The 21,824-nt window shown below is 37.6% G+C and overlaps 1 protein-coding gene across 1 annotated transcript in view; it reads right to left on the bottom strand.

Annotated features, from left to right (window-relative positions):
* The window catches only part of USP12 (ubiquitin specific peptidase 12), a 79,661-nt gene that overhangs the window by 34,910 nt on the left and 22,927 nt on the right, over window positions 1–21,824 (bottom strand). Inside the window, exon 2 of the mRNA XM_019736579.3 lies at window positions 8,180–8,260. Coding sequence (XP_019592138.1) covers window positions 8,180–8,260 — 81 coding nt within the window. The remainder of the gene's footprint in view (window positions 1–8,179; window positions 8,261–21,824) is intronic.

The following is a 21,824-nucleotide window of genomic DNA, read 5'->3' as shown; positions in this document are numbered from 1 at the left end:
CAGGGGCTAAGGGATCCTGTAGTAGACTCTACACTGTTACTAAAATTAGCTTACCAATTATTCAGTATTAATTAGTCTGAAAATACTAGTATTTGTACCAGTCTAGTGACTCTAATGACCAACAAACTACGGCTCTGTCAATTGAAGAGAAGGTGTGAGCTCCACAATTTGGACATTTTTATTAAAGAATAAGCAACAGGGGACTCGAACAACTTCCACACAGTAGGTAGACAATAACAAAAGGCAGCATCTCACAGTATATCAGAAACATTTATGATAATTATAAAAAATACAAGTAGCAAATGGGACAGGCCAAGGAACTAGAGGGAATCTACATTTTGTACAGAGTGCTGGAAGTCGGCCTCTTGCTCATCTTCCGAGTATAAAGCAACAGGTAACACATAATCAATTCTTTGAGGTCTTCTGTTATAGTCTTCTTTCACTTACGTTCATTAACCCCATTAAAGAAACCCTGAAGGTTGAAACTATTACTATTTCTCCAGAATAAGCTAATTTTCAATCTCATTCATAAGTTTGAAACTTTTCCTTCGTTTTTATTGATTTTTAATAGTAACTTTCATTAGGTTTTTTGCTAAAACCTAAAATCATATCCTTCAAGCATATAGCTTTCCTGCAAAAAAGTATCTGGGATGATTTCCTTCGTACTCTTGTATGCTCATTTTCTTAAAAAGACATTCTTTAGGATAGAAACCTATCCTGTGTTTTTTCAGCTGGTTCTTAAGATCAAAGGTATAACTAGGTTTAAAATTAGGGGAAACCAATTTTCACAGCTGCCATGCTCCTGAAGCCGGACCATTGATTTTTCAACTGCTAACTGAACACAATGACCTATCCTTGCTTTCTCTAATGGCTTTTACTCTGTATCTTAAAAAAATGTCCCCTCCACAAATATTTATCATATCCCTATCAATAAGATCATTTAGGCTTACGCATATATCCCTAATATATGCGTATTTTAAAATTATATGTATTACATCATGTACATTAAAAATACAACAAATGTGACTAAGATAAAGTAAACGTTTAAAATTTGTCTTAAATAACCAAGGTGACAGAAACCTGAGAGATATGTAAACTCAGTATGAAATAAAACAATTTGATCAATTAGTGATTTATTATAATAAGATTTACAGTTAACTTTTATCTAGTTCATGGTAAATTCTTCCTGAATCCCTAATAAACGTTTTTGGCATTTCTCAAAAAAAAAAAAAAAAAAAAAAAGTCTTAAATACTAATTTTTTTGTTTTCCCCAAAAATTCTAATATTTCAATGAGACTTGAGCATGCTTTTTTTGGTAAACTGTGGGTTATAGATCTTAATACAGTGAACTGGTAGTCTGGGCTTATGTGTCATTATTTGTATATGCAGTCTGAATGGCTATCAAAGTTGAAAAAGGTATCTTCATAAAGATAGGACCCAGTGGAAAAAGAGTCTCCCTGATGGCCTTCACTTTCTAAATTATGGTATTAGATTTCCAACCCTTATCTACCAAATTTATTTGAGTTCATTCAGTAACTATCTGCCTGGAGAGCAGCACAGCCTGGTGGTAACTAAGCACACAGGATCCGAAGCCAAACTGTAGAGATTTGAGTCGGGTTCTGCTACCTGACCTTGGGAAATTACTGAACCGCTCGGTTCTTCGGTTTCCTCATCTGTAAAATGGGGCTTATGACAGCATCTATCTCTTAGAATCTTGTAAAGAATTCAATGAACAGTCTGCACAAAGCACTCAGAACAATTCCTGGCACCTCATCACTACATAGTTATTTTTGAAACAACCTTTTAAAGCCATTTGTCCATTCTAAAGAATTAGGTGAACTGAAATTAAATCACATAATCGCTAAATCTACATTTAAATTATAATAGATTGCAACTGAATAAATGAGTAAGAAAGGATGATACTGTCATCTCCTTGGTACTATGGGACTTAAAGTAACACAGGGCTATTTCACACAGGGATAGAGAATGGCTGTTAGTATCATCCATTTACTAAGAATTAGTAAAGCTTAATCTACCTTTCATTTTTAGATAAAAATAAACATTAGAAATCCTGATATTTCCTTCCCATACCCCAATGGATCATCGTACATATTACATTGGGAAACTACTGGTTTTCACCACCATTACGTCAAGAGTATTACCTTTAAAAAAAGTTTTCGAATGTTTAAATGCTCCACTGTCCCTCATGCTGGAGGTTGGCGATGGTGTCTGGCTTGCGAACATCCCCTGTAAGAAAAGGCCCTCTGCCCTCAGCTACAGTTTCCGTTTAGGTGGCCCTGTCTAAACACTGTACCTCTCGTTCCCCCAACCCATCACCCTCACTACAGCCAAGTGTGAACAGCTGCTCCGTACCCCACACGTTCTTAGTACCCTTCCTTCTAGGACTGACTGCTCTGTGCGATTTCTGTAGGGTTCTCAATCACAAGTCCTTCCATAGGTGGGCACTTAGCAGGCGTGGGCAGTTGACCAATCTAGCCAGAGTCCCACAGTTTTTTGTCAGGTTTGAAATGGACGTTCCACGTAAACCTCAAGCAGCCTATGGCCAAGAGGTGGACAAAAACTAAAGGAGAACGAAACGGATGTAAAAGAAAACAGAACAAAGAGACATCTGCTTTATCAACTTTATAACCCACAGATGGAAAGAAAGTTTCATTTTATTTCTCTCTCTCCTCCATAATGGCCCCTGTTCCTTGGACCCAGAATTCCACCTAATGACTACTAGCAATTAGCCTTTTATAAGATGGTCTAGGAACATACTTATAAATTTATAACAAAGATTCTGGGGAAAAGCACATTCCACGGTAGCATCACAAATAGATTTATTGAGCCCAACCTACTTGTGTGTTAGGGCCTACTGTATTAGAAAATTAATATAGAACCGTACAAAACAATGAAAACAGGCTATTAAAAATGTATCAGGGGCGGCTGGATGGCTCAGTTGGCTGGATGGCTCAGTTGGTTAGAGCGCGAAGTCTGAACAACAGGGTTGCCGGTTGGATTCCCACATGGACGGGTGAGCGGCACCCTCCACAACTAGATTGAAGGACAACGACTTGGAGCTGATGGGCCGTGGAGAAACACACTGTGCACCAGTAAAATTTTAAAAATATTAAAAAAATAAAATAAAAAATGAATCAATTGCACAAAAAGTGGGAAAGAGACACTACTAGTTTAAATCACTCTCTACTGCTATCAACTTTACCAAAACAAGTACTCATCAGCCATAAGATATAAGGGGAGAAAAGCCAATCTGGTTTATCAGAGTAAAACAATTTGTTTTCAAAGAATTTAGCTGGCTATATAAAGAGCTGACACATAAGTGGGATATTTTACAGCAAGAGAAAGCTTCCGAGGGCTGCTCTGCCTTCTCAGGATGGTTTCTGACCTCTAAGCCACACCAGTATTCTCCTCTCTGACTTCTAATAGTCAGGAATATTAATGTATCCACAGGAGATAAAGCAATAGAAAACCCCAATTCTATGAATCACGCAAATAAATTATAGTGACAGACATCAGAATTATCATTAAGAGTAAACAGACATAAAAGCTATCATTTGTAAAAACAGTTCTCCAAAATAAAAGTATGTGTAACTAAAAATAATGGAAAAACAGGTTGGCATGAACTATGCTAAAGTAACCACACTGTTCAATTTTCTGCTAGGTTAAACTATGGTTATTTTTCTGCTCTCCATTAAAAAAAAAAAAAGTCTAGTTTTCTAACTGCCCAAATACATGTATACTATTTCCCAAAGGCAAGTACGTCCTAATGGGTGATTCTACTATTCACTGGCCGCAAAAACGGCTCCAGTCAGGCATATCAAACAGGAACTCTTTTCAGTATATGCTTTTTGTAAAAGCAATTAAAACAAACCTGTAAATACACATTTAACTGAGAACAGACTGCTGAAATTCTATGTGTGGCTCTTTTTAACAAAATCCAACTGTTAGAAAAGAGTAACTACAAAGTTTCTGAAAGCAACTACATTCCACTGTTGTTTGCAACACTAACTACTTGGCAGACAAATTGAGGGGCAGGAAAAAACAAAGTTGAAATGCTGAACTCTGAATTAACTAAGCCACCCTTCCCTACCCCCCAAAACCCTAACCTTAATTTTTAAGGGACTCCTATAATGTGATAACTCTACAAATAAAAAAGGGGGCAGGGGAACAAGAGAGAAACAGAAGTGATGATAATTTCAGGCCTGAAAAACAGGACTTATACAAGTGCCAAAGAGCCTGGAAAAGTTATCCCTGTACTAGCTCTGCTGCGTCTACTCTGACCACCAATTTATTTCTGAGTCTAATTCAAGGTGCTCATCCATCTTTCATATTTGGAGCCCTAGCGACCTAGAGAGTTCAATTCTTCATCAGCGTCACCAGGCACAGAGATCAGGAACTGTATTTCTCCTCATGAATGAATCTCTAGAGGGAGTAAGACAAAACTTCTCTGATGGTCTCTTACTAACTTCATTCCCCTCTGCTTCTCTCAATTTCATTGAACCGCAGTTACTCAGCTTTAGGAAAAAGCACCTTTTGAATTCAGACTGATCCACAGGGAGTGATAAAAATGACACCCTCTTAGAGACCCCTTTTTACACAATCAAAACTGGAATTTTGATACTGATATATTAAATTAAAAACAACCTAACAGAAGAAATAGTATTATAGAGCTTCAGAATTAATTTTGTGATTTTTATCTAGAATATTGTTTCACTTGCTCAGAGGCTATCTGCAAAAAAAAGTTAGACACAAGGTGGAGAGGTTGAAATACATACACTGGTGAAGGCTAAAGGTAAAACAACTTACAATATATAAAATACTAGTGTTCTAAAGCAAATGGGTTGTTCTAGGACACTGTCAATGTGACAACTTCATTACAATTCAAGACACACACAAGCATTGGAGTCTGAACCAAGTAAGGGTGATAGTCACAGGAAAGTAGGAATGAGATTGAAGAAACTGGGGTTTTGCCATCCCCGGATTTACATATTGAGGCTTTTGGTTACTAGACAACTCAGTAGGTAAGCAGGATTTGGGTACTAGAAGCGGAGGCCAGAATTCTCGTGAAACAAGGGAAATTAAATATTTTCCTTTAACTCTACTCCCCATGAAACCCTAATAAAATGACAATAAAATAGATTAGGGAAAAACTCAAAAGGCCCAAGAAGACAACCATAGAGTAGAGATGTCAGCAAATTTATAGAAGAGAGAAGGCGGATGGAGAAAAAGTCGGAGCCCAAGTGCCTGTAAGGGACAGAGAAATGAAAAACAAACTGATTCAAACTTCCAGGCTCAGGGATTTTTATTTTTATTTTTTTGGAGGGGGGGGGTGTGTGTCTAAAAACACAAGTCTGGTTATAAGTCCGTTAAAAGGGCCATTTTGACTGCCAGGTACATAACCTTTCTTTCAACTGCAGGTTTAGGCTCCAAAGAACTAGGCCAGGAGACTCGGGGTTCGAGAACCTTGACGGATATCAGTGAGGCACTGAACAGAAGACCGTTTTAAATAAAGGCCTGAACTGAGCCACTCCTGGGCAGAGACTGGCGTCCTCCAGCGGAAAATAAATGGCCTGAGAGAAAAGGCTCTAGCCACTGATGGGGTAGGGGTGGGAAGCAGAAGGCAGGACAGGGAGCTAGTTTTTTAAAAGCCTGCTTGACAGGGGTCACTCATCAGTGAGACCCAGGGTAGACAAGCTCCACCCATGATACACAAAGCCCCAAACAGCTTTTTGGAATTTCACTTTTGTATATTAATGAAATTTAAGGAAAGCTTTTAATAGGAAAAACAGAGTTTAAAACGGGAGAGGGTGGGCGATGAATTCAGGTCTTAGAAACAACCTGGTAAGCATAAGAAAACCTCAACAACAAATACTATAAATACCATCCTGAGAAAAATAGAAAGTATTGCCTCCATGAAACAAGATCAAAAAATGAAAGTAACATTCTAAGAAATAAAAAGTGTAATGAACTAGACAAAAAAAAGTAAAAGAAATAGTCTAAAATGTAGAATAAAAAATGATCAAAAATGGGAGAAAAAAAGAAATATAGTCAGTCTAAGAGTTTCAATATGCAACTAACAGTGTATCAAAAAAGGCAGAACAGAGGAATTACACTGATAGCAAAGGAATTATCCAAATAACAGTATCAAAACTGATGGAATGTTCTAGAACTGAGGAAAATGAGTCAGCAGTCTGCACAGGTGCAGAAATACCCGACACCGTGAAGGGGGAGGAGATCAGACACACGAAACTACAGAACGCTGTGGACAGTGGATAGAGAACATCCTAAAAGCCACCCCCTCATTTGTTTTCAAATGAAAGAAAAGCCACATACAGAAGCGGTCAAGAATCAGAATGGCATCAGCCCTCTTCACAGCATCAACAGAAGCTACAACAGAATAATCCCTTAAATATCCTGAAGGAAGGTTATAACCTAGGAGATGGATGTAGCTATTACAACAACCAAACCTTTTAAAATACTCAAGATCTCCAAGTTTATCTCCCATGCATGCTTCCTAAAGAGCTACGACAGAATGTGTTCCACAAAGCAAGGGAGAAAACCAGGAAAGAAGCTAGGATCTAGAAAAGGCGAGCCAAGAACGCAACGTCCAGGTGACAAGGTGATGGGAAAGGAAAGGAAAGGCTGGCAAAGGCCAGCAGCAGGGCAGACGGCTCCAGGGGGCCCTCACCGGGCTGAGTTTACCTGAAGGGGAGGACTCAGTGGAAACCCATACTGAGAAGTTCTTTTTGTTTATTTTTAGTTCCGATAAAGACTTTTGGAAGAATAAATGGAAATTAAGGACATGGAAAAATAAAGCAATGGTTAATTGCATGTTGGGAGCTTGGGAAAAAGTGACAACAGTGACAACGGGCAAGGATGGTGACAGAAGTAGAGAGCTAAATTTCTTATCTACCATACAGGAAGTCAATAGATTTTTTAAAATAGGATTTTAAAAATAGCAGGATAAGACCTTTATTTAGAATCTAAGCATAAATTCCAGAAATAGCAGTAGGAGTAATAAGCAGCTTCCTCTGGGGAGGAGCAGGGGGCTGGGGACTTCTGGTTTTTTGTTATAAGCTTTACACTTACGGAGATGATTCCCAAAGCAGGTGAAACACATGTCACCAACTGCTTTCCACAAATCACACAAGAAATCTATCTCATACATCATAATTGCATACTAGTATTTAGTGACATACCAATTTGTTCGATTTAATTTACTTTGTTACCTGTATTATCATACATACACACATACCCCTGGGGTGGGGGTGGGGGGGAGCCAAAAAAATGTATACAAATGGACACTTTGGTCAACGTTGCTCAAGCAGAAGTTCACCGTAATCAGAAGTGTCTGGATGCTGATGGGAACCACTTTGAGTACCTCTTGTCATTGTAGAAGTCAAATGTGACTTGCATTTATCTTTTGTTATCGGTATACATTGAGTATTACAATTTTAAGACAGTTTTTTGCTTTCTTAAAATGTGTATACATTTTTTGGCACCTCTGTATATATACTAGCACTCACCATGGATCCACCCAGCAGTATAATAAAACAGCATAAACTACCACAACAACTACATAACACAGATTTGTGGTGTTTTCTGATGATTCAGAAAAGAGTTAAAAATTCTAAAGAAGGTTCTTCCCAAGTTTTAATAATGCATAATTACTAGAAGTACCTGTGCAAGGACTGGGATGCATGTTTTCCCATACCGCATACCTTTGTAGCTACATTACTAGAAAAATGCCAGAAGCACGTTGCCCAAGACCCTATAGATACATGGATGCATTTACAAAACTATATTAATGTCTGTATAATTGAACCACTGATATGTAGATATTTAAATAATTCTCAAAGAATCAAGAGATCACTTGGTCTAAGCCACATGAAATTTTGGTTATGAGAAAAATTTTGACACAAAATAGGAAAAATCAGGCTGACCAGTTAGAAACTATTCTACTCTGAGACTATGAAGACATCAAGCAACTTTGTTGCTTTCATTAAAGATAATTTTAAAATTCCAAATCAAGTTTCTTGGCATTAAGTATACGCATACAAACGAACAAGTTTTCTTTAATAAAGTATGAAATGCATTCATCCTTTGTAAAACTACTTCCTGCCGTAAGCGTGCAGGCTAAGTACCAATGGATACTTACGTTGACTAATCCAAAATAGTGCTCATTGACTGGAAACTGTTCTGGACCAATCTCTTTCTCTAATGCCGAGGCATTGGCGCCCTGAAAAATGGAAAACACAAATCTCAGTAGAGTATTTCATAACATTCTCACAATCATTTAGGCATTATGGAGACAGCCTTTAAAAAACTATGTTCCCTATAACTACCTGACATTATTGAAAGAAAATAAAGGAGGATAGTGAAGAATAAAGGCTTTCAATAATATGACTAAAAACTAGTTTGCAGAAACTTTGTCATGGAACCAACAACTGGATTAAGGAATTATATTCCTCATTTGTTCCTTTTTTCTAAATAATGAACCCCCGTAGTATCATGTATTCTACCAGGAGTGTAAACTGACAGCAGTCAACTGACTGAGATCAGAGAGCTGAAATTTTGTGAAATTAAATATGCATTTTTCAGGGGTCTAACAATTCTTCAGAGGTGTGTACACCTGAGCAGGTCTCACACAGAACTGAAGGTGACAAGAATGTTTACTAAAGCATCACTGATGATTGCACAGCAGACAGCAATCTAGATGGTCTATAAAATATGATAGCATATTATGTAGTAGAGTCAGAATAAACTACATTTACAAACAAAAACACGATACTTCTCAAAACCATAATGTTAAATTTAAAAAACAGCAAAACTGGGCCGGCCAGTGGCTCAGGCGGTTGGAGCTCCATGCTCCTTACGCCAAAGGCTGCCGGTTTAATTCCCACATGGGCCAGTGGGCTCTCAACCACATGGTTGCCGGTTCAACTCCCACAAGGGATGGTGGGCTGCGACCCCTGCAACTAACAACGGCAACTGGACCTGGAGCTGAGCTGCGCCCTCCACAACTAACACAGATGGGACAACAACTTGACTTGGAAAAAATCCTGGAAGTACACACTGTTCTCCAATAAAGTCCTGTTCCCCTTCCCCAATAAAATTTAAAAAAAACAAACAAAAAAACAACACACAGCAAAACTGAGATGAACACGTAACAAAAACACAATACTTCTCAAAACCATAATGTTAAAGAAAATCAAAACAGAGATTAACACACAACTCCATGATACACACATATCCACACAACAGCACACACACTGTCTCATCAAGGACAAAGGCACGTGGTTACCAGCACATCAGTGAGCAAAGCCCACCACTCCTGTCCGGACAGGTCGTTTCCTGAACCTGGGGAGCCCAGGCCTTTGTGAAACCACACGTCCTCAACTCCCTGATGGGTCACGCGTGAAAGTAAGTACGGACAACTTACAGGGACCTACTGAGTCAGTGGTTAGTTCTCCCAAAACAAGATTACTACTTCCTCTAGTATCTTCCAGCCATCCAGGGTGTGTGTGTGTTACTTTTAGGCTTCATATAAAATTGTGACACAATCACTTGTTTAGACCACTTATTTCTGAATTTGACTATCAATTAACTGTTTATAACAACATCAAATTCAATTATTACAGCAACATCAAGGCCCAATGACAAAAATGGTCTTGGTGGGAATGCTGCAAGCCCCACTCTCCTTCCCTGCCAGCTCAAGTCATCTTGTCACAAAATTTCCTCACCTCTGTTAAAAACTATCATTAAGCCCAGATGTTTACCACCTACTGTAAAAATTCAAACAGAAATTGTTTTTGTTTTTTGTTTTCAAATGAGTATAACCTCTTCCCCACAAAAAAAGAAGGCAAGGTGCTATTATCCAAAATACAACCTCATCATCTATCTATGGGGAATGACAAATGTCCGTACGCACTTTTTGATAATTATGATGTTAATGTAGGTTCGTCAACTGTCGTAAATGTACCACCCTGGTTCGGGATGTTGATAATGGGGGAGGCTGTGCCTTCTCTCAATTTTGATGTGAACTTAAAACTGCTCTAAAAATAGAAAAGCCTTGATAAAATAAATAAAATCAGGGAGGATACAGAGAAACACAATGGTTGTGATTAAGTAACAAGGTTAATATTGGGTAATATCTTTTAGCCAATATTCCTGACAGTATAATGCTACTAATTGAAACTGAAGTTTTATTAAAAATAGGAAACGTTGTGGGTTTCTAATTTTATTGAGATATAATTCACATACATGTATAACGTTACATTAGTTTCAGCTGTACAACATGAAGATTTGATATATGTATATTGCAAAATGATCACCACAATAAATCTGGTTAATATTCATTACCACACAGTTACACATTTTTTCCTTGAGATGAGAACTTCTAAGATATACTCTCTTAGCAACTTCCAACCATACAGTACAGTATGATTAACTATTGTCAGTATGCTGTACATTATATCACCTGGGCCTACTATTTTTATAACTGGAAGTTTGCACACCTTTCGGCCAACATGAAATGTTTAAAGCTGTAAACAGACCACAGTGTACTAAAAAACAGCACTGACCTAGCAAAGCTCAGACTTGCGTCTAGTCCTGGCCATGCTAGTAACTATTTGTATAACTTGAGACAAAATGCTTCCCAAATTTGATGAAAGACCTGAACCTACACATTCAAGAAGTTCAATAACAACCAAACAGGAAAACCTAAATGTGATCCACACATTACAGTCATATTGTCAAAGACAAAGAGAGAATTGAAATCTTAAAAGAAGCAACTCATCACATGTAAGGCATCTGCAGAAAGATTAAGGGCTGATTTTTCATCAGAAACCACAGATGCCAGAAGGCAAAGGATGACATATTTAAAGTGCTGGGAGAAAAAAATTGTCAGCCAATTCTATAAATGGCAAAACTATCCTTCAGGAGTGAAAGAGAAATTAAGATATTCTAAGCTAAACCTAAAGGGATTCATTACTGTATCTGCCCTACAAGAAATACTAAAGGGAGTATTTCCAGCTAAAATGAAAAGACACTGGGCAGTAACTAAAAGCCACGTAAAGAAATAACACAGGTAAATATAACAGCCAGTATGGTTGTACTTTTGGGGATTTTTTCCCCCATTTTCTTCAGAAATAATTGCTAGTATCACTGTATAAGTTTAAGGTGTACAGCAAGACCTTATTTACATACATTGTGAAATGATGACCATAGTAGGTTCACCTAACATCCATCTTCTCATTGCATCCCTGGTACTTATTTATCTTATAACTGTACTTCTGCTTTATAACACCCCTTTCTTCATATATGATTTAAGAGGAAAACACATTAAACAATAATTATAAATCTGTGTTAATGGGTACACAATGTATATATCAGGGGTGCCAAAAAATGTATACATGCGGACACTGTGGTCAACGTTGCTCAAGCAGTAGTTCTCCATAATCAGAAGTGTCTGGACGCTGATGGGAACCACTTTGGCACCTCTTGTAATTGCAGAAGTCAAACGTGACTTGTATTAATCTTTTGTTATCGCTGTATATTGAGTATTACAATTTTAATAGTTTTCCTTTCCTAAAATGTGTATATATATATTTTTTGGCACCCTCTGTATATAATCAGTGACAATATACAAAGTGCAAGGATTCAGATGTATAGGAGCAGTGTGTTTGTATACTACTAGAACTGAGTTGGTAATTAATTCAAAATAGGTTATAATTTAAGATGGTAATTGTAATCCCCAAGAAAACCACTAAGAAAACTAAAAAATATACAGAAAAGGAAAAAGGACAATCAAAGTGGTACATTACAAAAAATCAAGTAAATACAAAAACGGTACTAATGGAGGAATTAAGAAACAAAAAATATATAAGACACACAGAAAACAGCTAGATACAGAAGTCTTTCCTTAGAAATTACTTGAAAGTAAATGGATTCAGCGCTCCAATTAAAAGGTAGAGATTGGCAGAATGGGTAAAAAAACATGACCCAACTACATAATGTCTACAATAGATTCATTTTCGATAGAGAGGCACAAAGAGGTTTAAAGTAAAAGGATGTAAAAAGATATTCCAAGCAAAGAGTGACTAAAAGAGAGCTGGAGAGTAAGGAGCTATACTATCAGACAAGATATATTATTAAGTCAAAAAAGTTGTACCAATACAGTATTACATACTTGAAAGTTGTTGAGAGTAGATTTTAAATGTTAACACACACACGTAATATTGTGAGGAGATGGAGGTATTAACAACCTTATGGTGGAAATCATTTTGCAACGGATACGTGTATTAAATCATGACATTGTATACCCTAAACTTGCATATGTCATATGTCAATAATACCTCAATAAGTTATGAGACAAAGAAGAATATCTTATACTAATAAAAGGTTTACTCCATCAAGATGACACAACAATTATAAACATACATGCACCAACCAACAGAACCTCAAAATGTATCAATCAAAAACTGACAAAACTGAAGAGACAAAGGGACACTTCTACGACAGTTGGGAACTACAATCTCCACTTTCAATAATGGGCAAATCAACCAGACAGAAGCTCAAAAAGGAAAGAGAGGTCTGAACAACACTGTAAACCAGACAGATGTAACAGACCAACAGAACACTCTTCCCAACAACAGAATACATATTCTTCCCAAATGCAAGTGGAACATTCTCCGGGGTAGATCACGTTAGACCACAAAACAAGTCTGAATGAATGTTAAAAGGATGAAACAAGCTATCTTTTGTGATCACACTGTAATGAAACTACAAACTAATTTTTTTTAAAAAAAGGAAAACTGGAAAACATTAACAACCAATAAAACTACAAGGAAAATTAGAAAATACAGTACCTTAAGATACATGCAAACAAAACCGTAACATATCAAAATATATGGGACACAGTGAAGGCGATGGTCAGAGGGAACTTTATAACTGCAGACACCTACATTAAAAATGAAGATCTCAAATCAATAATCTAACTGTACACCTTAAGGAATCAGAAAAAGAACAATCTAATCCAAAGCTAGCAGAAAAAACAAAATAATAAAGATTCAAGTGGAGGTAAATGTAACAGAGGTTAGGGAAATAGAGGAAATTAAAAAAAAAAAACCCAAAATGTTTCTTTGGAAAGACAACAAATTTGACAACTCTTTAGCTAGATTAATGAAAAACAAGAGAGAGAAAAAAGATTCAAATAAAATCAGAAAAGGAGGTGACATTACTACCAACTTTACAGAAGTAAAAAGGATTATAAGAGAATACTATAAACAACTATATGTCAACAAGCTGGAAATCTACATAAAATGGACAAATTCTTATAAACACAAACCACAAACTGACTCACGAAGAAAAACAAAATCTGTAGACGTGAAATAAGTAAGGAGATTAAATTAATAATTGAAAACCTCCCACCAAAGAAAAAGCCTAGGACCAGATGACTTCACTGGTGAATTCTATCAAACATTTAAAGAATTAACACCAATCTGTCTCAAACTCTTCCAAAAAACTGGAGAGGCCTGAATACTTCTTAACCCATTTTATGAGGCCAGCGTTAGCCTGACACTGAAGCCAGATTATGACATCTCCATAAGAAACCTGTAGACCAGGGGTGTCCAAACTGTGGCCCGCGGGCCAACTGCAGCCCACAATCCGTTTTCAATTCGCCCGCAGCAAATTCCAAAAATATATTTAGTTTACTTAAATAAACCAGGTGATGCAATCCGTACTTCACCTCGAGTGAGTGGCCCGGCTGCTTGTGTATTTTACTGCATACGGCCCTTGGTAAAAAACGTTGAAAAAAGTTTGGATACCCCTGCTGTTGACTGATGTTCCTATGACTATAGATGCAAAAATTCCCAACAAAATACTAGCAAACCAAATTCAGAAGCATATTAAAAGGATTATTGACCAGGACCAATATTCTGGATGAACATCCAGAATATATAAAGAACTTCTACAACTCAAGAACAAAAAGACAATCCAATTAAAAAAAAAAAAAAAACTGGGAAAAATGACTTGAATAGACATTACTCCAAAGAAGATATACATATGGAAAATTACATGAAAAAATAATCAGTATCTTTACTCATTAGGGAAATACAGATCAAAATTGCAAGGTAACACTTCACAACCATCAGGATGGCTTGAATCAAAAAAAAGGGGGGTAAGGATAACAAGTGCTGGTAAGGACGCGAAGAAATTTAGTGGTTCCTCAAAAAGTTAAACATGGAGTTACCATATAGCTCAACAATTTCACTCCTAGGAATATATCCAAAAGACTTAAGAACAGGAAGTCCATCAGATACTTGTATGTCAATGTTCATAGCAGCATTATTCATCAGAGCCAAAAGGTGGAAACAAGTCCAAATTTCTATCAAGAGATGAATGGATAAGCAAAATGTGGAGTAACATTCATCCATAAAAAGGAATGAAGTGCTTATCCATGCTACAACACTGATAAATCTTGAAAACACTATTAGAAGCATCAGTCACTTAAATATATCTAAGTGACCATTTTACCAAACTGAGTGACAATGGAAAATTCCAGAAGACAAAGTACTTTAAGTGTACTTTGTTTTGAAAGATACTGTGTAGGCAGAAGAAAAATATGTCAATCTTTAATCTATTCAAAAGTCTGAAGTTACCTCCTTACGTACAGCTGTTGGAAATACTAGAGAAAGCATCAAATCCTTTTGTATGCCTCTGTATAAAACTTTAATATCGAATATCCATAATCTAAAAATAATGCAAACAGTAAAAGTATTTAGCACTCCCTTCCTTTAGGTGCCTTTCCCTGGAGGCAACCACTGCTAACAGCTTGGTTTGGGTCATTATTATCATACCTTTAAATACTATAAGCCTCAGTCAACAGCTTTTAAATCTGTGCTATGCAAGATGAGAAACTGGCACACACACTACCCCCCAAGTCTCCTTCCCCAGGTCACCTCCTAGCTTTCATCATGTATTGTTGGATATAATATTGTTTCAGGGCTTCTAACGGTTCTACACTTCAATCTCTCGCTAGGTTTACTCTTTAATAAATTATCTGCTATGAAACAAAAGGAAACCAGCATTTTCCTTTCCTTCCACCTCTCCTCCACCTCCCAATTCCTCCTTTATATATTTAGGAATCATACACTTACTTTTGCTTCTAAATCTGCCAGGCTTTAGTCAAAAAATAACTGGAAGGAAAGGTTATCAAGGGTAGCTAATTCCGAAGGAGCTTGACTTATGCAGGAGAGAGGGGAGGACAGAGAAAATGGTAACCTCAGATGTAAGAAAATTTTAGCTATATTTGCTACAAAGTTTATAGGCAACTAGTAAAAAATAAAAAAATTTAAAAATCACTCCAACAAAAAGTAATACAGGAAAGCAGAAAAAGAAAGAAGCAAAGGAACAGAAATGGGGGCTTTCATCACTAGTAAACTACTGCCACTCAAAGGAGAAACTTCCAAGTTTCTGGTTCTCATTCCCGCTCTTGGTTTTCCTCACATGACTGGAAACTCCTGGTTGCTTGTTCAGATTTGTGATGCAAGACCATGAGCATGGGCTTCCCCTGGTTTGTCCCGAAAGGGTCCCAAGTTCCACAGAAGGGGCGTGTGAGGAACAGGCAGGCAGGTCAATCAGGGGAGCAGTGCTGCAGGGTGGGGCTGCAGCCCGTGCCAGCTCTGCGGGAAACCAGCTACCACAGCCCGCTCAACGCTCCAGCCCTAATGGCCTGCCAGCCTTCCTTGGGCAAAAGCTCATTCACTTTCCGCAAAGACCCGTCTCTGGCTTTCTCCAGAAGGTAAAACCCAGGCAGGCCTGCGGCTCTGTTTAAACAGGACAAGAAAGAAGGCTCCACTGAGCCAGCTACTCCAAAGGAACTTCTCTAATTAATTACCATGGTAACTCGCACAGCCACACTCCAGCTACCAAGGGCAGAATCCAAACGCAAGCTTCCATGGCCAGTTGTTCTGTTTAGTGGTTCTTCTTCCTGCGGCAACTTTTCCTACTCGCTGCTGTCTCGTTAATCCTACCTCCTTCCAATCCCTAGGAATTCCTCAAAACAACCTGGTCCGTTGGTAGCACCATGTACACTGAACACCACACACTCACCACACTCACGCAGACACATCTTTCTATTATTTCCATAGAAACTTTAGAAGTAGATGGGCATGCATTCAGACTGGCCTGAGGTTCCTTTACAACATATTTCTTATAAAATAAGAGTTTTTATTTTAACAAGTATATTGCTTCCAAGTAGTCTATTCTCCCCAGAATATAAGTCTAAATCACACAAAAAAACTTTGCTAATAAACATCTACAATATTGGAAGGACTATCTCTGATGCTAAATCATTCTCATCAGCAACTCTCAGCCCAAACCAAAGCCGGCTTCATTCAGACCATTGTCCTACCGTGTTTCCCCCAAAATAAGACCTAGCCAGACAATCAGCTCTAATGCGTCTTTTGGAGCAAAAATTAATATAATACCCAGTCTTGACTGGGTATAATATAATACAATACAATATAATATAATACAATACAATACAATACCGGGTCTTACATTAATTTTTGCTCCAAAAGACGCATTAGAGCTGATGGTCTGGCTAGGTCTTATTTTCGGGGAAACAGGGTCAGCAATAATCTCCAACCATGTTTTCTTCAACAGTACATGTAGAAATGTGAACACAATTTATAGATCAATTACCTATTTCGGAAAATAGATATCTTTTTCAAATTTTATTCTAATTATAAAAATCATGTATTAGTCATACGTTAAGACTGAAAGGTGTCACTGCACTCTCTTCAGGATTACTAACGGCCACGGGACACGGCGGAGAGCAGCACTCAGGGAAGTGCTTCCAGCAAAAGCAAATCCATTTCTAAAATGCATCACATCTGGCTTGCCATCTAGGCTCATCCGGTTCTATTCTGAAAACTGACAAAAACAAGGGGGGAGGCTAAGTCCCGCCCAGTCAATGGGGGGGGGGAGTAAGAGTTCGATGAGTTCAAGGTGAGAATACATATAACGCACAAATAGGGCGAAATCTCTTCCACAGCTCTCAGAAAAGAGGGAGTTACTTTCTATCTAGGTCCCCCAAAGGCTCTCAGATTACAAAAACATACTCTCCCCATTACCTCATTTTGCACAACAAAGGGTTATCTGAGGAAGTATCTAGACCTGAAACAACCTCAATAATGGTAGTTGTAGGTGCCTGTAGAAAAGAACTTCAGCGCGTTTATTAATTCTGCCTGGAGATATGATCTCATTATCTGTACACTATGAATGTGAAATAAAAGGCCTTTTAAACCACTTTTACAAAGGACAGAATAGGTCAGCAATTAGTGATATATTATGTGGGGATATCAGCAAGCAAGTGAACAAAAATCCAACTGTCAATATTATATAAATAGAACTGCTATTATTCCAAGCCACAATATCCACTGATGCCATCAAAACTGAATGTACACGTGCTGTATACATGAAAATAAAAGATGGTATGCTCTGACAAACTAGCCAGATGTCACAAAAAACAACTCGAGATGAACGCTGATGTTAATGAAATCTATAAACAATCAGAATATGAATAAAATAGTATCATAAAATGAATGAAAACATTTTCAATTTTTAAATTTCCAATCTCTGTATCATGTGAATCCCTAAACATTTAGAATTCAAACACTTAAATATTAAGGTCTATGAAATATATAAATCATTAGATACTGCTGTTTTATATACAGGCATATAACCATATGTAAACATTTCCTGCCAGAAGCAAACATGAGAAGGGATGGGGTGTGACAAAGGAAAACATGCTTTGCTCTACTTCCCAAGCTGGGTAAGAATATCCCATTTGAACACATATGAACTTTGCTTTCGTAAGGCTCATTTAGTCTAGAATTTAGGCAGCAACAGCCCCTTTCACCGCCCACTCTTCCCGCTAGCACCTGAGTTACTGCCAAGTTAGGTTATCCAAGGACTGCTTCCCCAACACAGGTCAACTGTGAAAAGCAACTAGGAAGAGGGGTCAAGCCCCCACTGCTGCAGGGTTCTGAAATGACTCCTGCCCTGAGATGAGAATATTATTCATGCAGAACCTTAATTTTCTGTTGTACTGCCGAGGGTGGGAGAGTTAGGGTGGCTATAATAAAACAAATTGTTTTCCATGTTCTAGCTGACCTACTGCCTTCATTTGAAGAAACTATGATTTGTTTGAGAAGCATCAAAAAGTTCAAGGCTCCAAAGTCCAAGTCTTAGGAATAATTGGAACAAAACAGACTTAATAAAGACCCTTTGGGTAGTTTTATAAGGTGAAATTCTTCTTCAAGGAAGAGAATAAAGTAGGTAACTTATCCTAGGTTACTTCATAGTATATTTAAATGAATTAGAGAACACAGAACTTTCTGATTTCTCTCTCTCTCTCTCTCTCTCTCTCTCTCTCTCTCTCTCTCTGTGTGTGTGTGTGTGTGTGTATGCGTAGCTTTTCAAATATGTACTGACTACCCACTATGCACTACTACGACAAAAATATATGGAATATATGGTCCATATCCTCAGGGAACATAAATATAAAAAAGGAGAACCTAGATCAAACATATAAAAACTTGTATCACACAATATTTACGTAATAAAATGGGATTTGCTTCAAAACAATTCGGGAAGGTTTAAAGTAGGTGGGAACAAAAAAGACACAAGGCAGGCTGGTCAGGAGATGCTTTTGCTGTAGCTGGTGGACAGGTAAGTGGTGGTACATAATACTACTTTGTCTATCTTAATAAGCATTTACATTTTTCTATAATAAAAAAGATTAGGCTTGGTTAAAGTGAAATGCAATACATGATTAATAAGTGACACAGAGAGTACCTGCATGAGTTCGGAAAGACATTCCCTCACATAAAATAATCACAAGTATGGTATTTACCACCCAAGGTGGGAATTAAACCTCAGTCAGACTGGGACTTCTCACTGACAAGCTACTGTGAACACATCAGTGGGGTGGAAATGAAAGTGCTCTCCTTGCATGTGGGAGGGACCTGAGACGTGCTTCTAACCAATGGAAATGACAGAGGGGATGGGCCTTCACTTCTGTGATTGTGACATTACAGAAGACTCCGTCCTGCTCCAAGGCGGCTCTGACTGACTGGCTTTGAGGAAGCAAACTGCCGTGCTGTGAAGAGCCTGCTTTCAACACTGGGGAGATTCAAAACACTGCTGTGTGAATAAATACCATGGCAGGCCTCTGTGCAGTAGATAATAATAATTTCCTAATAATTTATAATAAACTACTTATTTATTTTATGGTCCTAAAATAGAAGATACAGCTTATGGAGAGGGCCACATGGCCACAAGCAGCAGTCCCTCCGAGCTGAGGGCGGGGCCTCCAACCCTCACTCAGTCTGACAAGTTCTACAACGCGCTGAAGGAGCTTGGAAACAGCTCCATGGCTAGTCAAACCTCCAGATGAGAGCTGAGCTCTGGCTAACACATGGGCTACAGCTTGCAGAGGGCACAGCTAACACACAGACGTTATTATGTAATAAGTGTGTTGGCTTAAGCTGCTCAATATGTGACAATCTGCTGTATGGCATAGAAAATACTACTACTTTTCCCTCCCATTTTCAAAATTCGAAAGCTTCACATTTGCCACGTTTTGTATAGTGTTTGCCCCTTTAGTTATGCTATTACTTCTTTTTGAGTTTAAAGAAATATTAATTCTAGAACTGTAGGGTACGACAGAGAATCCATGTTCACCCTGTAACAGGAGACCCAATGCCCCAATTTGCCTAGTAAGTGTGCCAGCTGTCATGACACAATTAACAGCGGCACACCTTTTCACGTCCAACGTGCCCCACTTTAGACAATAAGCGACCATTCAGCTTATAATCACCTTCTATATATTAATCATTATGTTTCCAGGCAAGATAGCTTATTCTTTTCAATTTGCTCCAACTGTATATATTTCATCTCTAATCATTACAATGAACATTTTTGTTGGACTTTTCCTGGATTGATGGTTTCTATGGCAAAGACATTCAGCAAACAGATCAAAATACAATACTTAAGATGCAGACACTTCCTAGAGCTTGCTTCACCCTACACCTGAAGGGAGCGTTAGTAGTTCCTACAATGTAGACATACCCTATATTCCTACAACTATGGTAACTTTCCTACAGCTTATGCTACATCCGTGTATAAAATTACTTCAAAAAGTCACTCACATAAACTGGCAATACCTGAAATTTCTCTAGAAAGAGAGCTCTCCTACAGCAATCTCATACATGTAAATCCCACCTTAAGTATTTTATGTAGGCAGAATACAAATAAACATAGGGGAAGCCATATGTAAGTTCTAACCTATATTAATTCATATGTTTATTTTAAAGACATTTTCTTCTGCGGCTTATGTGTACTAGGTACCATGCTAGGATAGAGGGTACAAAGTCAGCTTACCTCTCCAGAAAAGGAAACTGAGGCTCCCCCTTTGTTGTTCACAGGCTATCAATAAACAAGTGATAGTGAGAAACACATTCTAACATTCCTGTCCCTCAAAAAAGTTCTACTGCTTACCCTGTAATAAGGTAAAAAAAAAATTAAAAGCTTACTTCCTACTTGCAAATTACTAGTGTGCATGCATTAAAAATTGCAATATGCAATATAAAATGCTATTTACAAAGCCCGCTTAAAGTTTCTCATTTAATACAATTCTAATCTCAAAAACTGAGTTCTTTTAATACATACATTGTTTTGGGTGGGGCAGAACAAAGAAAAAAGAGCAAAATTCACGAACTGCCCCTTAAGAGAAGATGATGGGTTGTGACTGAGAAGGAACACGATGGTGGCTTCAGAAGCGCTGACAGTCTTGTTTCTCAATTGAAGCTGGTTTTGTAGGCGTATTTAGTCTGAAAATTTACTGACGTTTACACTTACGTGTTCAGCAAGACAGTATAGTTGTAAAAACACACAGAAAGTAAAAAGTTTTGTAGTATGAAATCTTAGATCTACATAAACAAGCACTATTAATCAAATAATTTTTAATGCTTATTATGTCCCTATAGGTAAAACAGGGCACAATAACATTGATATCATAATAATAGGTACCACTTAGTATCATTTAGAATAGATACCATTTTATAAATAGGTACCATTTAGAATAGATACATTCAGTACCAATACAGGCCCAGGACAAGACTAGGTACTTTACATACATGATCTATTTTATCTTCAGAACAACCCTTTTAGATATTATCCTACTTTTACAGATAACAAAATTAGCACTTTGAATCCTTAAAAGACTGGAAATTTGATTAATGCTATTCTTTCTTCACATGTAAATAAAGCAATATCTATATCTAATAAAGTCATTTTAAAAGATCTTAACTTGAAATTAAAATTTTTTTAATTGCACAATGTTCATTTGTTCTAACAAGGTACCAGTAGATGTCACAATCATTTCCAAGTCAGCTGATGGTGAATATTCAGCCAAAACAATGCACTAAAACTGCAGATTACTACAGAACTTCAGAAACACCACACAAGATTTTCTCTAAAGCCTTCTATAGCTATTTGAATTAAAAAAGAACTTAAGGTTCAAAGAAGAAAAGAAAACTGTTACATTTGATTTGAAAATACCAATGTGAAGCCATTTTTTAACAATTTCCTTGCTATGTTCACTAGAACGGCCTCCAACCCTGACACCCCAGTAGCAATGAGCACACCTAGAGCCCGGATGGTGGTTTTTAAATACCATTCTTCAATAAAAGCAACCAAAACACTTTAGAGAAATGGCTGGTTGCAGGGTT

Source organism: Rhinolophus sinicus, chromosome 16 (genome assembly GCF_057876585.1).
Source record: "Rhinolophus sinicus isolate RSI-liver-muscle chromosome 16, RSI-T2T, whole genome shotgun sequence".
Classification (NCBI taxonomy): domain Eukaryota; kingdom Metazoa; phylum Chordata; class Mammalia; order Chiroptera; family Rhinolophidae; genus Rhinolophus; species Rhinolophus sinicus.
The sequence above is the reverse complement of the archived record's forward strand: the minus strand, read 5'-3'. Positions and strand labels throughout refer to the sequence as shown.